The 13,782-nt window shown below is 55.7% G+C and overlaps 3 protein-coding genes across 3 annotated transcripts; 2 read left to right on the forward strand and 1 right to left on the reverse strand.

The window, feature by feature from the left end:
• Nucleotides 1-1,493: 1,493 nt before the first annotated feature.
• MRS44_007582 (uncharacterized protein) lies at nt 1,494-4,049 on the forward strand (the record flags this gene model as incomplete). Its single annotated transcript, XM_046281094.2, has 5 exons — nt 1,494-1,498; nt 1,559-1,905; nt 2,213-2,530; nt 2,614-2,876; nt 2,967-4,049. The coding sequence occupies 5 exons, from the start codon at nt 1,494-1,496 to the stop codon at nt 4,047-4,049; spliced, it is 2,016 nt and encodes a 671-aa protein (XP_046134411.2).
• Nucleotides 4,050-5,428: 1,379 nt separating this feature from the next.
• Nucleotides 5,429-9,169, forward strand: MRS44_007583 (uncharacterized protein; the record flags this gene model as incomplete). Its single annotated transcript, XM_046273785.2, has 1 exon — nt 5,429-9,169. The coding sequence occupies one exon, from the start codon at nt 5,429-5,431 to the stop codon at nt 9,167-9,169; it is 3,741 nt and encodes a 1,246-aa protein (XP_046134410.2).
• Nucleotides 9,170-10,286: 1,117 nt separating this feature from the next.
• On the reverse strand, nt 10,287-13,268 carry MRS44_007584 (uncharacterized protein; the record flags this gene model as incomplete). The annotated part of the gene is made up of 3 exons (XM_046270840.2): nt 10,287-12,928; nt 12,985-13,128; nt 13,202-13,268. The coding sequence occupies 3 exons, from the start codon at nt 13,266-13,268 to the stop codon at nt 10,287-10,289; spliced, it is 2,853 nt and encodes a 950-aa protein (XP_046134409.1).
• Between the last annotated feature and the right edge of the window lie 514 nt (nt 13,269-13,782).

The following is a 13,782-nucleotide window of genomic DNA, read 5'->3' on the forward strand; positions in this document are numbered from 1 at the left end:
CATCTGAGCTGTATCAGAGAGCGATGGCCTCTCTCCAAGTTCCTCGGGCGAGCCCCATCTCAAAAGCCACGTCCCCACCGGCTTCTCCACAGTCACACACGACACTGTGCAGGCTAGAAGGACCTGACACCAGCATCAACAGACACACCAACGCCAGAGACCGGCACCAAAGCAAGCCCCAGTGCCGGGAAGAAGCGCGCATCCTCTGTTTCCGGAGGTTGCATCTGCGCTGCGGGACCAATTTCTGTCTATCAATGGCCAATTGCCCGCTCCGGCCTGCCCGAGGCAACCGAGCAGAAAGAGACTCACTTCTGTTTGATACAGTAGCTCTTCCGGGTGAGGGAGGGCTTTTGCGATTTCGCGAGTCAAACAAGCGAGGGCCGAGAGCGACTGTGTCGTCATGATCCGGACAAAGGCCTCATCTTGACACTTGCGTTGTGCATGGCATGGGGGCTCCCATGGTACGACATGGATCTTGTCTGTCACTATCTCGCTGCTGGCCCTGAGACTGGAACTGGGGGCATGATGCGCGCAGAAGGCTTCACAAGTGGAGAGGACGATATTCGTGGCTGACCACTGAAAGCACCTGCATTGGCTCATCCACAAGTCTCCTCTCCTCCACTCAAACACTATCAAGTAGTGTACGGAGTACAGTGCCTAGCATAAATATCAAGACGACATCAGTGCAGGTCCCCGAATAAGATCACCCACTCAGAGTTTGTCCGACGGACTCGCTCGCTGTTCGGCGGCTGTTACTTACAGGCCATGCCCGCCCCCCGGTGTCATCGCGGTCCAAAGTCTGGACCGGGGACCAGCAGCTGGAACAAGCCAGGAGCCCTGCCCGGGCCATCCATCCTTCGTGCAAATCCCGCCTGGAAGTCCCGGGAGACGAGGGATAAACGACGACGCCTGCAAGGGTTTTCTCACCCCAGATGCCGACTTGTCCCCGGGAGGCGCCCGCCTCGCTACCGTCACCCACGCCTCTGCCACCGGCGCTGGCCCCGGCTACCAGCCTCCTCCGCGACAACCGCCGCCGATGACCTCATAGCCTTGTCCCGAGGAGATTGAGAGACATACAGAGTCTCATCTTTTACGAGATGGCATTCTGGGTTAGGTGTTGTGTCTGGACCATGGATGGGAACATGCGCCGGCTATTGCCACGGGAGAGACCCTAGGCGTCTCTTTTCCTCACTTGCTCATGATATGTGCGATAAGAACTGTACTGTACGGGTGCAGACGTCAAGTCGAAACACCGTAACACGTCAAACTGCACTCTCCGGCGGCCGGCGCCGCGGCTGGATGCTTGCTTGCTTTGTGGCTGACCCAAGGAAAGACACGCGCTTCGACAAGGCCCTCGGATTATCCTAGGCGTCAACCGCTTTACAATCTGTACCTAGGGATCCCATCCCGCCGCCATTGGCTTCCAGAACCGATCCCAGCCAGTGTCACCAAAGCCCGGGATAGAGCCAAGACAGGAACGAAGCCGCGAAAGTATGGGGTACGTGGTTAGTGGTATCGGCCGTCGCCAATGAGGTCAAGCTCTCTGTAAGACCTCAAGCCTAGAAGCGCCCCAAGGACACCTCCACGTTGCTGCTGGATGTGTGCATGCACAGCATAGTTACCGTCTCCCCTCCAGACGGATCTCGAGCGGTTTCCCCATTGACGCGGGTTCCAATAACTCTCAATGGAAGCATGAATGTCACGAGTCCAATAACCTGCCTAAGCCACTCCAGACGGGCGCCCCACGTATCCATGGATCTCCAGGTCCTGCATGGCTTCTCCGCTGCCTGGATGCTGTTTGCCAGCAAGCTGCAGCTGATCAAAGATCCAGTTGTTTCTTGGGGTTCGGCTTGGCCCTTGGCGACAAGCCTGAATCGGCGAACGCGACTCTTGGTTTTCTAGGCGGTACTTGGCTTGGGATAGTGGAATCTGCAGTCACCGTCTTTCAACCTTGTGCCAAGAGGCATTTTCGCCTTGTCAGCCAGCAGCCCGGATGAGGCTGGCGGATGACCTTGAACCCTGGGCGGATATATGCTCGACTTATACACGTGAATGCACAGGACAGATGAGACATGGGCACGAAGCGAATCAAGGAACGATCCCGTGGCCCTGGTTGGGATGGACACATAGCACCGTGCATTGCGGCTTTTTCTTGCATCTCGAATTCCGCTTCATGATACAGTAGCCGCGGCGAACTTTCTTGCTTCTGTAGGCATCGTCACCGACGTTCCCAGCGGATGCACCTGCTTGAGTCGCGTCATTTGTCATACAGGCCTTCTCGTTGGAGTTCCCACCCAACGTAACGCCTCTTCTCTCCTCCAAGGCCGCCAACCTTACCCTTTCTGTCTGCGCCCAAAACCGCGCACTTCTGCCGAGGTTCCGGAACTCGATGCCCTTGCTGATACTGTTCTTGCCTCTGAGTTGAGCGCCAACAGCATACGCAACGTCGGGCGGATCGACAGGGATAGCACCGACGCCGCTGTCAACAGCTGCGACGTCGCCGTTGGTGGCTGCAGCGGTTATACAGGTTGTGAGTCCAGGCTTCTCCCGTGCTGGGCCTCTCACATACTTGACGTCTTCAATAATCAAGACATCCTAGCAAGCTGCTCGCAGCCTTTGCCCCCTTCCAAGCCATGGCGCCCTCATGGCTCAGTGACTTGCGCCGCCTGAACCGCAACAACCTCGCAACTGTTCGCGCGGCGCCATGGGCCGAGATCTCAGGGTCTCTTGGCGATCTGGGCACTCTGCTGCCGCTCATGATCGCCCTCGCCGCCCAAGGGTCCATTCACCTCGGCACCACTCTCGTATTTTCGGGTTTGTTTAACATCCTCACCGGTGTCTTCTATGGGATCCCTCTCCCTGTTCAGCCGATGAAGGTCAGTAGTATTTATAGCCTACGAGCAACTCTCCCGGATCACCCGGACTCTTGGGATTAAGCAGGCTGACTTATATTGATCCCTTTCTAGGCTATTGCCTCGGCAGCCATCTCGAATGGCTCTGCTATGAGTGTAGTGACCGCTGCTGGACAGTGGGTTGGCGCAGCCGTCTTCATCATGAGCGTCACCGGCCTCTTGCGATGGGTTGTGCGTGTCGTTCCTATCCCTGTGGTCAAGGGTATCCAGCTGGGAGCTGGTCTCTCGTTGATTCTCGGCGCTGGCTCGTCGCTGCTTCAACCTCTTCACTGGGTTCATCCAGCTCTTGACAACCGCATCTGGGCCTTGGTTGCTTTTCTTGCTCTCATCGGTACCCAGAAGCTATCTCGCTTCCCCTATGCATTGCTGTTCTTCGTTATCGCCCTGCTGTTGGCCTTTGTCCAGGTTCTCATGTCTCAACAGAGTCTGCCGTGGTTCCATGTGTGGCACCCTCAGTTTGTCATGCCTCGATGGGTTGGGAAGGATGATTCACCTGCGCTGTGGATGGCCATCGGTCAGCTACCCCTGACGACGCTCAACTCTATCATCGCTGTCAGCGCACTATCCCAAGATCTTCTACCCGATATCCCTACGCCTTCGGTGGGTTCTATCGGAATCAGCGTGGCCTTAATGAATCTCACAAGCACATGGTTCGGAGGCATGCCTGTCTGTCACGGTGCCGGGGGCTTGGCCGCGCAGTACCGATTTGGGGCTCGTAGTGGCGCCAGTATCATCATCCTCGGCCTTTTCAAGTTGATCATGGGCCTTGTTTTTGGCGAGACTTTGGTTGACCTCTTGCGGCACTATCCCAAGAGCCTCCTCGGCATCATGGTCATTGCGGCTGGTCTCGAACTGGCCAAGGTCGGCCAGAGCCTCAACCAAGGGGCTTCCGATTTGTGGCAGACTGCTGCGCGACAAGATGTTCGCCGACACCGTGACCTCTCAGACGAGGAGCGCACCGAGAGATGGACCGTCATGCTCATGACGACTGCTGGAATCCTAGCCTTTAGGAACGATGCTGTCGGGTTCCTCGCGGGCATGCTCTGTCATGGGGCGTACCGGCTCTCTGAACGATTGTCAAAGTGGCACTCACGTCGAGGAATCTTCCCAACTGAGCGTGACCCCCTTCTTCATTGATCTTGATACGGGTTGTTTGTCAAGGTACAAGGCATTGGCTGATGACTGTTCGCATTCTTACGGCGTTTGACTTTTCCATTGTTTCTTTCCCTCGTAGACATTTGCTATTGGCATTGGCATTGACACGTGTTATGGTCAACGGATTCTTTGCGCGACACTCATTATCGTTGACTCAGAATAAGAGCACGAGGCTTGGAGCTTATCTTACCACGTTGGCGTTGGGCTCTAGGTTGCATTTTGTTGGGCATGAGAAGGCGTGAACACATCATGAGATAGAACCTTCAGATGTACGAAATTTCTCTGCGGCTAGTAGGTAGGAGTACCAAGTTGATGTTCAAGCCTAGGGCTTCATCGAAGTTGAACATGCTCTAGCAAGGATCCCATCGTCATCCATCAAAACGTGAATAAGGGGTTTTATGTACCAAATCCACCGCATCAAGCCACGATGCAGACTGAGATACAGGGTTTGGATGCCTGGAGGAATGTTTATTTGTTTGGATAAGGGCGCCTCTGGAGACGGCCTCATCTGAGCTACTGACGCACGGGTATCCCTGGCTATCAGGAATATGTCATGAGTGAAGCGACGAACGGTCACATTCAACAGCGTTTACAAAACGAACAGAAATATGAGGGTAGATTGAATGAAAGTGAGTCTGTGTTTGCATTATCATTGATCTTTATCGTCTGATACAATAATGAGAGCGCGTTTGGGTAGTTCTTGCTGTTGTGAATCATCGAAGCTGGAACTGGCAGGGGAGGCAAGTAGCACCCGTTTCCTTAGGTCCCCCGGATTGTTTTCTTTCCTGAATAACAAGGAATGAACGACCAATGGCGCGCCGTGAAACCAAGACTCAAGCCAAATCACCACCTGCACTCCAAGAGACAATTGTGTCGCCCATCATCGGCGTCTTGTCAGCAAAACTCTCCAACATTTTCTCTTGTTGAAGTGTAAAATAGGCTCCCATCTACACTCCAACATCTCATTCCAACGAATCCATAGGGAAGGAGGCTTTCAACGGTCCAGTGCCCATCGTCACGGTCGTCTCTTCCTTGTCCCCCTATGGGTACTAGCGGCAGGAGCCATCACCAGTCAGGCTAGCAAGTGAGAGGAGACTCGGAGCCCGTGAGGGAAGGAGCCCCCTCAGGCCAATCACAGCGCGCAGCCTTCCCCCCTCTGACCCTCCCAGACATCGCGGCTCAAAGGACCCAGGCGAAAGCCTCGTTCCCTTGTCTTGAACCTTTTATTTTCCCCGTCCCTTGTCCCCAAAACGGTCATTCTCGACAAAATCACGGCCCCGGCGCCCAAGTCGAGTCCCGTCGTCGTCAGTCACAACCCCCGTGAGGGCGAAGCGACGAAGGAGCTGCTCCTGCGAACAGCGATGACTTCGTCCATGACCGGCCGCAATGGCCTGCCCGACGCCCTGGGGAACCGCCCGGAACCCCAGGTCGCGGTCGCGACGACTCCGGCACCGATATCGACAGCGACGGCGACACTGGCCGCCACCGCCCATGCCAGCGACACCGACAGTCGCGACTCCAAGGGGGCCACTTCGGCGCCTCCTTCTGCTTCACTTTCGGCAGATGCACCTTCTTCAACGGCCGCAGGGCCTGTCGCCGAGTCCTCATCATCATCAGCAACATCCGCCGCGCCTCCACCTCCTCCGCCAACTGCCGCTGCTCCATCGGCACCCACACCCACTCCAGCTCCAGCTCCAGTAGTCCCGTCAACAACATCGCCAACAGCACCCTCGACCGCTCCTATACCGAGACCCTCGACTCCGAATCGAGAAACTGCAACTACAACTTCTGCTTCGGCGACAGCGCCGGCGCCGCAGCCTGCACCTTCGACGCCGCCGCCCCGATCCGCTCTAAACACTCTCGCAACCTCTGCTCTCAACGCCGACGCCGCGCTCGGAACACGACCACAAGAGGCGGCTTCCAGTGTACAGGCTTCGGCTCCTGTCGATGCAAACTCCAACGACCACCCGATGCCCGATGCTCCTGCCCCCGTTGACGCGAGTGCGCCATCAAACAGTGCTGTCGAGCTCCAACAAACTACTCCGATGCAGCTGGATCTCCCCGCAAACAACATGAATGAGACATTCGCGCCCTCGACGCCGTACAACTCGGTGTCCTTGCCCACGCTTAACCAGCATGCGTACATGATGATGGCACTGGCTTCAATGGCGGCACCGCCGACTACAATCACCCCCTCACAGGTCACATTGCCTAACCCCATGGATGAAGCTTTTAATGGCCTTGCTCCGGCAAACTCGATCCGCCAGGCGAACGCTGATAAGACTCTCGAGTCGTTTGCTCGCATCGAGTTTGCCGACAGTGTCTTCCAGATGACTACGTACGCCGTCATTATTGGACGAGATCAGCGCGCACTGGAGCAGGCACGTCGCGATGAGAAGCGTGACGAAGCTTACCGTCGCCGTGTCGAACAGCATGCAGAGAATGGCCTTCCACCCCCATCTCCTCCGAGGGGACCTGACCGCAGCAAGTTTAGTAAATCCTATGTGAGCGAGGAGGGAGGAATGTTGGGCCCCGAATCGGACAACGGAGAGAATGGCCGGCCAGCAAAGCGACGAAAGACTAGCACTCAAGGTTCATCGCAGCACGACAACGATGAGGCGGCGGCGCAGGCTCAAGAAAACATGATCTCTAATCGACAATATGTTTCTCATACCCCTGGCGCTGCGGCAGTAGACTTGACATCATTACGACCATCACCCTGGCACGTCCCCTTTATCGGTATCCACTCACCAGGTCCAAACATCGCGTCCAAGACCAAGGCCATCTCGCGAGAGCATCTCAAGATTGCGTATAATGAGAAGGAGGGCGTCTTTGAGGCCATCCCGCTTCATAAGAATGGCTTCTTTTGCGAAGATGTTCACTACAAGAGCGAAAAGGTGGTGCTGAAATGTGGTGATCGCCTCCAGATTAAGGACATCGACTTTCGATTCCTAATCAACGGAGTTGAGCGAGGCCGGACAGGAGCTGAAGAGGACGTGGAAGAGGAAACCGCGGTCCAGAAACGGCATGCCCATGGCGGCAAGGAGATGAGTTTCGACTTTGAATCCTCGCACGTCAATGGGCAAGTTCAGGACACGAGCGATGAGCTCTCCGAGGTGGCAAGCCCACCTGAGTTGTCAGACTTTGGAGAAGAAGATGAGGCTGAAGCTGAAGCTGAAGCCGAAGAAGCTGAAGAAGCTGAACCGATGGAGACAGTGGAGGCTGAACCAGAGCCAGAGCCAAAGCAAGAGCCAGAACCGGAGAGGCTTGCTCCGGTACAAGAGCCCTTTGTCAAACCTGAATCGGTACCCGAGCCTGAACTACAACCGCACGCTCTAATGCCTCAGATCCCCAAGAAGCGAGGCCCGGGCAGACCACCAAAGAACGGCATCATGTCGAAACGGGAACAGCGACTGCTAAAGAAGCAGCAGCAAGAGATGGCCAAGAAGACTTTGCCACAAGCCCCCCCGGTTGAACCACCCATCAAACGCAAGGTGGGAAGGCCTAGGAAACATCCTCTGCCTGATGATGCTAGTGAGCGACCTGAGAAGCGCAAATACAAGCCTCGCAAGCCCAAGGAAGATGGCGCTGAGGGCTCCGACGCTGAGAGGCGTGCCCGAGAAAAGAAGGAGAAGAAGGCCCGCCCCAAGTCACCGCCTCTCAACCTCAATGTCAATGACTACACTAAAGAAGAGCTTCAGAAGCCCAACAAGAACTATGGCGTGCTCATCGACGAGACGCTCACGGCAGCAGGACCGGACGGCCTCACTCTTAAGCAGATCTACAAGCGAATCTGCGAACGATACCCATACTTCTTCTTCCGCACTGAGACCAAGGGGTGGGAGAGCAGTGTGCGGCACAATCTCATTGGGAACGAGGCTTTCAGGAAGGACGAGACTACCAATCTCTGGTCTCGTGTCCCTGGCGTTGAACTTGACGCAGGGAAGAAAAGAAAGGCATCCTCTCCCGACCGCAATAATCTGGCAGCCAGTCAAGCCTACAACCAGCAGTACTCGTATCAATACAATGCTGCGCAGCACGTGGCACCCGGGGCTCCTGGATACCCCCCTGGCCAAGCACCTCCGGCATATCAAATGCCGGCCTACAACGCACAACAGGGTCAAGCAGCGCGACCAGTGCAGCCTTACGCAGCGTCGGCTTCTCCTCCTGCCCCCGGCCAGCCAGCTTCCGGCCAACCAGCCGCGGGCCAGCCGGCCCAGACAGCGCCGACACAACCACCGGCACCCGCACAGCTGCCGGCAGGCTATGGACCTCCGCCAGCTCCAGCTCGGCCCCAGCTCGGCGGTCCTCAACCAGGCGCCTACAGCTCACCGTATGCGCCGAGGCCGCCGCCGCCAGCAAACCCTCCGGCCAAGAGTGAAGATGGGCATGCAGCACCCGCAGCACCCACAGCAGCAGCGTCTGCTCAACCACCTCCGCCACTGGCAGCAGCCAAGACTGTCCCTGGACCTGCGCCAGCTTCCCAACCTGTTGCTGCTGCTACTGCCGCTGCTCAGACAACTCGTCCACCTGCTGCAGCACCAGCAGCTGCTACCCCAGCCCGCCCAGTTATCGATCCCCGTCTTCTTGCGGCTGTCGTCAACCTCAAGAACGGCCTGGTGTTGAACCTGAACAGGGCTCGTAACCCGAGATCAGAAGGCATAGTAATGTCGGCTCTCAATCGATGCCTTGGTCTCAAAAAGCAGGCAACAGAGAATGACAAGATGGAAAGCATCTGTATGAAGGGCATCCGTCAGGTTATGGAAGGCTTCACCAAGAATAGCCCTACCCCTGGGCCAGCAGCTTCCGCTTCTCCGCCTGCCAGTGATCTACCACCCGTTCTCGAACCCAGGGTTCTTGCATCTCTCACGGGCTTCAAGGACGTCTCGGTCAAGGCGCTGAGGGCGAAGCTGGGTGAGGCCAAGGCGGAGGCGGTCACGCTGTCTGCCATTGACCGCGTCCTGGGTTTCGCAGACGCCAGCATCGTGCCCCCGCCTGGGGAGGGTGAAACAGTCGGCAACTTTGAGGGCGTCGAGCAGCATCTAATGAAATCTATCAGACAGTTGTTGGAAGGCATGAACCAAACAGTCCAAGGTTCATGACCTTAGAACACTGGCCCTGGACTAGGACGTGTGTTTTCTCTTGTTGTACCACTACGGCCGACGGCGCAAGAGAGGGCAGGGAAAGGAAGAGGTGAAATCGGGTATACGTGCATTCGAGGCGTTTTGGGCGGTCTAATGACGAATACGAACGAAGAAAGGGCGTGCTGGATATGTTATGTCGGCGTTGTTACGTACGAGAGCAAGAGGGCCAGGCAAGGTGTTGTGTTGGTTGGCTGGCCTCTACCATTCCGACGAACAACAAGACAAGGCTTGGTTGGAGCTTGGCTCGACACCAGGACGTGGAGTTTTTCATGGGGGGTTTCCCATTTGCTGATATCCCCTGATATACCTCTAGAGCAAGCGACTGACTGACTGACTGTGCTATTAAATTAAATCAAGATGCAATATGAAATGAATCAAGCCTCGAACTCGTCTCGTGTGATATCACATGTGCTGGATAACTATCTGTCTGTCTGCCTTCGCAACACCCACACTTCCACTCCCCCTGAGATTCTGGTCAACAGAGATCTCTCAAACCCGCACATATAATAGCAAAGCTCCATCTCGTCACCAAGAAAATGGTTCTTCTCAGATTACAAACAAAGAGGAAGAAAAAGAGGTTAAAGTCGCTAATATGTACCCATCCACAGAACCCCTTCCCAAATCCGGCAAATCATCCGTCCCATCCATCGCTCCATATCTTTTTTTTTTGAAAGGACTGACAGGAAGCCGTCTTCGTCATCGTCATCTCTTACGTGTCATTCTGCTCGTTCGTGTTTCTGCGTCCGTAGCATACGCATGTGCGTAGATTAACATGTAAACAGCTTCCTCCTCCTCCCTCCCTCCCTCCATCTGCTTCTGGCTCACCCATTCTTGATAGACTTTTGGTGTCCTCTCCTGACTGAGCCCAAGGTATCAACAAAGACAAACTTCTATATGAGAAGAGGAGAAAAGTTGTGAAAGAAAGGGGAATATTCTCAAGGAAAGAACCGAAACGCCTCACACCATTCCAAAGCAAAGACTCCCTCCGTTGACGCCGGTGACCCGGCACGTCGCCTCAAATATTCATCGTCCTATGCGTGTCTGCCCCTACACGACAGAGGAAATCTCGTGGACCTCAAGAGGCATGTGGCGCGTCCTTCTCTTCTGCCTCGACACTGGTCTTGGCATCCTCAGCCTTTTGCCCAGCCAATTTATCCACGCCAGAAACGCCACTGTCAGCTTCATCGTATGAGATGCCCAGGCCATTGGCATCCTTCTTATCCGCCGCCGCCGCTGCCGCAGCAGCAGCGGCAGCATTCTCCTCAGTGCCCTCATCGAGATTCATCAACGCCGGCGGGCGGTGCCGCATCTGCCTGGCCTTGGCAAGAGAAATCGTCTTCTGTTGATAGCTCGTTGTGATGGGCTTGGTGTCGTCACGATCGATCGTTGCCTTCATCAAGGCTGCCATCCACAATCGCCCCTGCTTCAAGTTGGGGAGAGCAAAGTAGTGAACCGTTGGCTTGGTGAAGTTCACTGCTCTCGAAAGGCCCGCGCGAGGAGGGACAAGCTTGAAGATGAAGATGGAATCGTCGCCCTTCTCCAGTTGCGCGTCAGCAGGGTCCGCAGGAATTGCCTGGCCTCCGACAACGCTTGTAAGAGTGGCGTGGAGGCCTGTTAGCTTTTCGTTATCGGCAGGGAGAACTCGATGGAACGAGATGTCGATAAGGCCCTTCTCTTGTTCATCATCCTCCGAGTAATAGTATGCCAGCCGACGCCCCTTGAGAACAAACAAACGCGGCTTCCAGGTTGTCATGAGGTTTGAGCTCTTCTTCCTCATCCAGCCACTATAATCGGCATCCTTCATCGCCTCCTTGGGCGAAATCTTGAGCAAGCCGCGCGTGTAGGCGCTCGTTTCCTTTTTGCCCTTCTTTCCGCCCTTCTTGTTCGACTGCGTTGTTGTCGTGCTGGGGCTCTTTGCGGTATCCGGAGACTCAAGATCAAAGCTGGCTCCGGCCGAGGGTGTTGTCGACCCGGTTCGTGACGGTGATTCCACCATAATTTCCTTAGTTGTTGAGTCTGTTGGTGTTGCAGCCTTGGATCGGTCAAGGCCAAGGTTGTCGGATATCGCGCGCATACCCTTGCCTCCAGCCAAAGCAATAGGCTTGTTGACCACCGAAGCGAGCCAATCCGAGTTGAATCCTTGATGCTTAGCGGTGCTGGGCGACGCCGTTGAACGAGCTGATCCAACTGAAGTGTCCAGTTTGGTGACAGTGGGCGATGGAGCTTCACCGGCTGGAGGCAAATTCCTAATCGAGTCCGAAGTTGTTGACGCAGTTCGCCGGTGAGGACCTGACTGGATACCATAATACTTCTGAGCCGCTGAAGACATGCCGCCCTCTGCCATGGATCCAACACTTCCGAACCTTGACTGTCTCGAGATGGCCGTGGCGCTTCGAACTCTTTGCTCTTCTGCATAACTTGACTTTCTCGACTCTGCCCCACTGTCACGTTTTCGCAGTAGGTTCCGTCGTCTGCTACCTTCAACGTCTGTACCAGAGAAATAACCCCGATCCATCTCTACCGAAGAGTTGTCGTGCGCGTCCGGTCCAGGGGGGCTCAGAAGATCCTGGAGGCCTGTTGACGATAGTGGTCGGGGTGAGGTCTGAGAATAAGCGCTCCCCAGAGTCCAGTTCCGATCGAACGATGGCTGTTTCTTGTGTGTAACATCCACTCCTGGATAGGTGCCAGTGTTGGTAATCTTAGGAGTGGGAGACAGTCCGGGGGCGACAGGTGTTCCAGCATTGCGGAAGTCGGTCGACGAAGAATGGCGACGTGAGTGATGCAATTCCCTAACAGATGCGGCGGATGGTCTCTTGATGTGGCTGGCGCGATTTGTGCTGTCTTGCGCGTGATGTGTGGCAATCGTCGGCGAGGCCTTGGGGGTTTGCGAAAGAGAAAGTCGTCTCGTCTGAATAGATGTTGGCCGGTTGGTGATGGTGTTTGTTCGACTCCTTGTGCGTCTCACTTCCTCGACGCCGTCGTTTCCATAGGTCTGTGTCGACCGCCGCGTTTCTAGGCCGTGAGTATTCACCTCATCTTGCAGTGCCTTGATCTTATGCCAAGTTTTCAACCGCCGGCCAACGGAGCCGAGATCAAACGCTTTGATAAATAGGGAGCTTTGATCCATGCCCAGAAGAACCTCACCAGAAATCTCCTGGTCTCTGAAAACCTCACAGTGGTGCTTCTCAACGCCTGAAGTGAAAAGGTATTCAGCCACATCATCGGGAGACCAAGCTTCAACTTCGGCGCGTGAGTGAAGGTCCTCCTCTTCCTCGTCAGTCTCCTCGCCATGAATATAAGACGCTCGGTGGTCGAGGGGTGTGCTGCTATACTCGCTTCCGGAATCGGTCGCTGTTGCTCGGAGTCCACCGTTGCTCGCCGGCGATCGCAAATCCGTGATATGCTCGTTGATAACGTTGAGGGTTTCGTGCAGAACAGGGCTATCCTGACTTGGTGAGGTGAGATGGTTCAAGGTCGGCAGAATGGGGGGTTCGCTCGAAGCCAGGACGGGTTCGGATTTCATATTGTTCAAAGGGAGAGTCACCGGCTGTTGGGGAATCGTTACGGATTGCCGGTTTGGAATCGGCTCCTCCCTTGAAATGGCATCCGCGCTGCCTATAACCCTCGAGTCTTGTGCTGGATCATGGTGAGAAGTTGGGGCTTTTGCGGCGCTAAAGGCGCTCGTAGGAACGATCTTGGGGGCGGGTCTGGTGTAGACTACGGATGGTCAATTATTTCTCGCGCAGGAGTGGTGATAGCATCGGGATGCAGACCTTCGGGGAAAAGTCCATTGTTGTTGTTTATCATGTGGCGACCGAGAAACCAACCGTCGCCGAACTCGTCATCTCGTTCTATGAGTTCGACTCGGTCGCCTTTCGCAAGACTCAATTCATCGGAGCTTCGAGCTTGGAAATCGTCTGCATGTCGAAGATATTCGTCAGCATCACCAGTTTGACGAAGAAAGAACGAGGGGCTAGGAGGCAAGCTTACGTATCACGATCAGGGTGTCGCCAACCTCAGGCCGTAGAGGGCCTTCGTTAGGGCCCCTAGAGGCCATGATGTGACGGAGCGATGCGCTGGTGATGGTTGAGGCAAGATTGTTGATGGCGAACTGGTCGAGGCCGGAGAGACCGAGAAACGGAGTGGTGGTTCAAGGGCGGCTTAAACTCTGCCCGAACGGTGGCGCGGTTCCGAGGGGGAGGCCTAAGGAGTCTATCCGTGGGTGGAGGGAGAAACAAGTTGGTGAAGACGCTCAACAGACGCCATCCGTCGAGCCTGTATTGCCAGGACGGGTTGTCTGCCTGGTTGACGCTCTACGGCGGGATGGCTGGAGATGATGGAGTTGCGCTGTCGGGTTCTGGAGGTGCTCTGAGCTTCGCTGTGGCTGTGGTGGTGCGCTGTGGTGGTGCTCTCGAATGGTACGCTAAGGTATGCTTTGCTGTAGGTAGTGGAGCGGCGGTTGGGGAGGCGGGAGAGGACCGTGGTCCCTGGACAGGGCGAGAGAGGGCCTAGCGTGGAGGGCTGCGATTGGTGCGACCCGAGTTGTTCATGACTTTTTACCAAGGTGGGCT

The sequence above is a fragment of the Fusarium solani genome (genome assembly GCF_023522795.1).
Source record: "Fusarium solani strain SB1 chromosome Unknown bctg00000004, whole genome shotgun sequence".
Taxonomy (NCBI): domain Eukaryota; kingdom Fungi; phylum Ascomycota; class Sordariomycetes; order Hypocreales; family Nectriaceae; genus Fusarium; species Fusarium solani.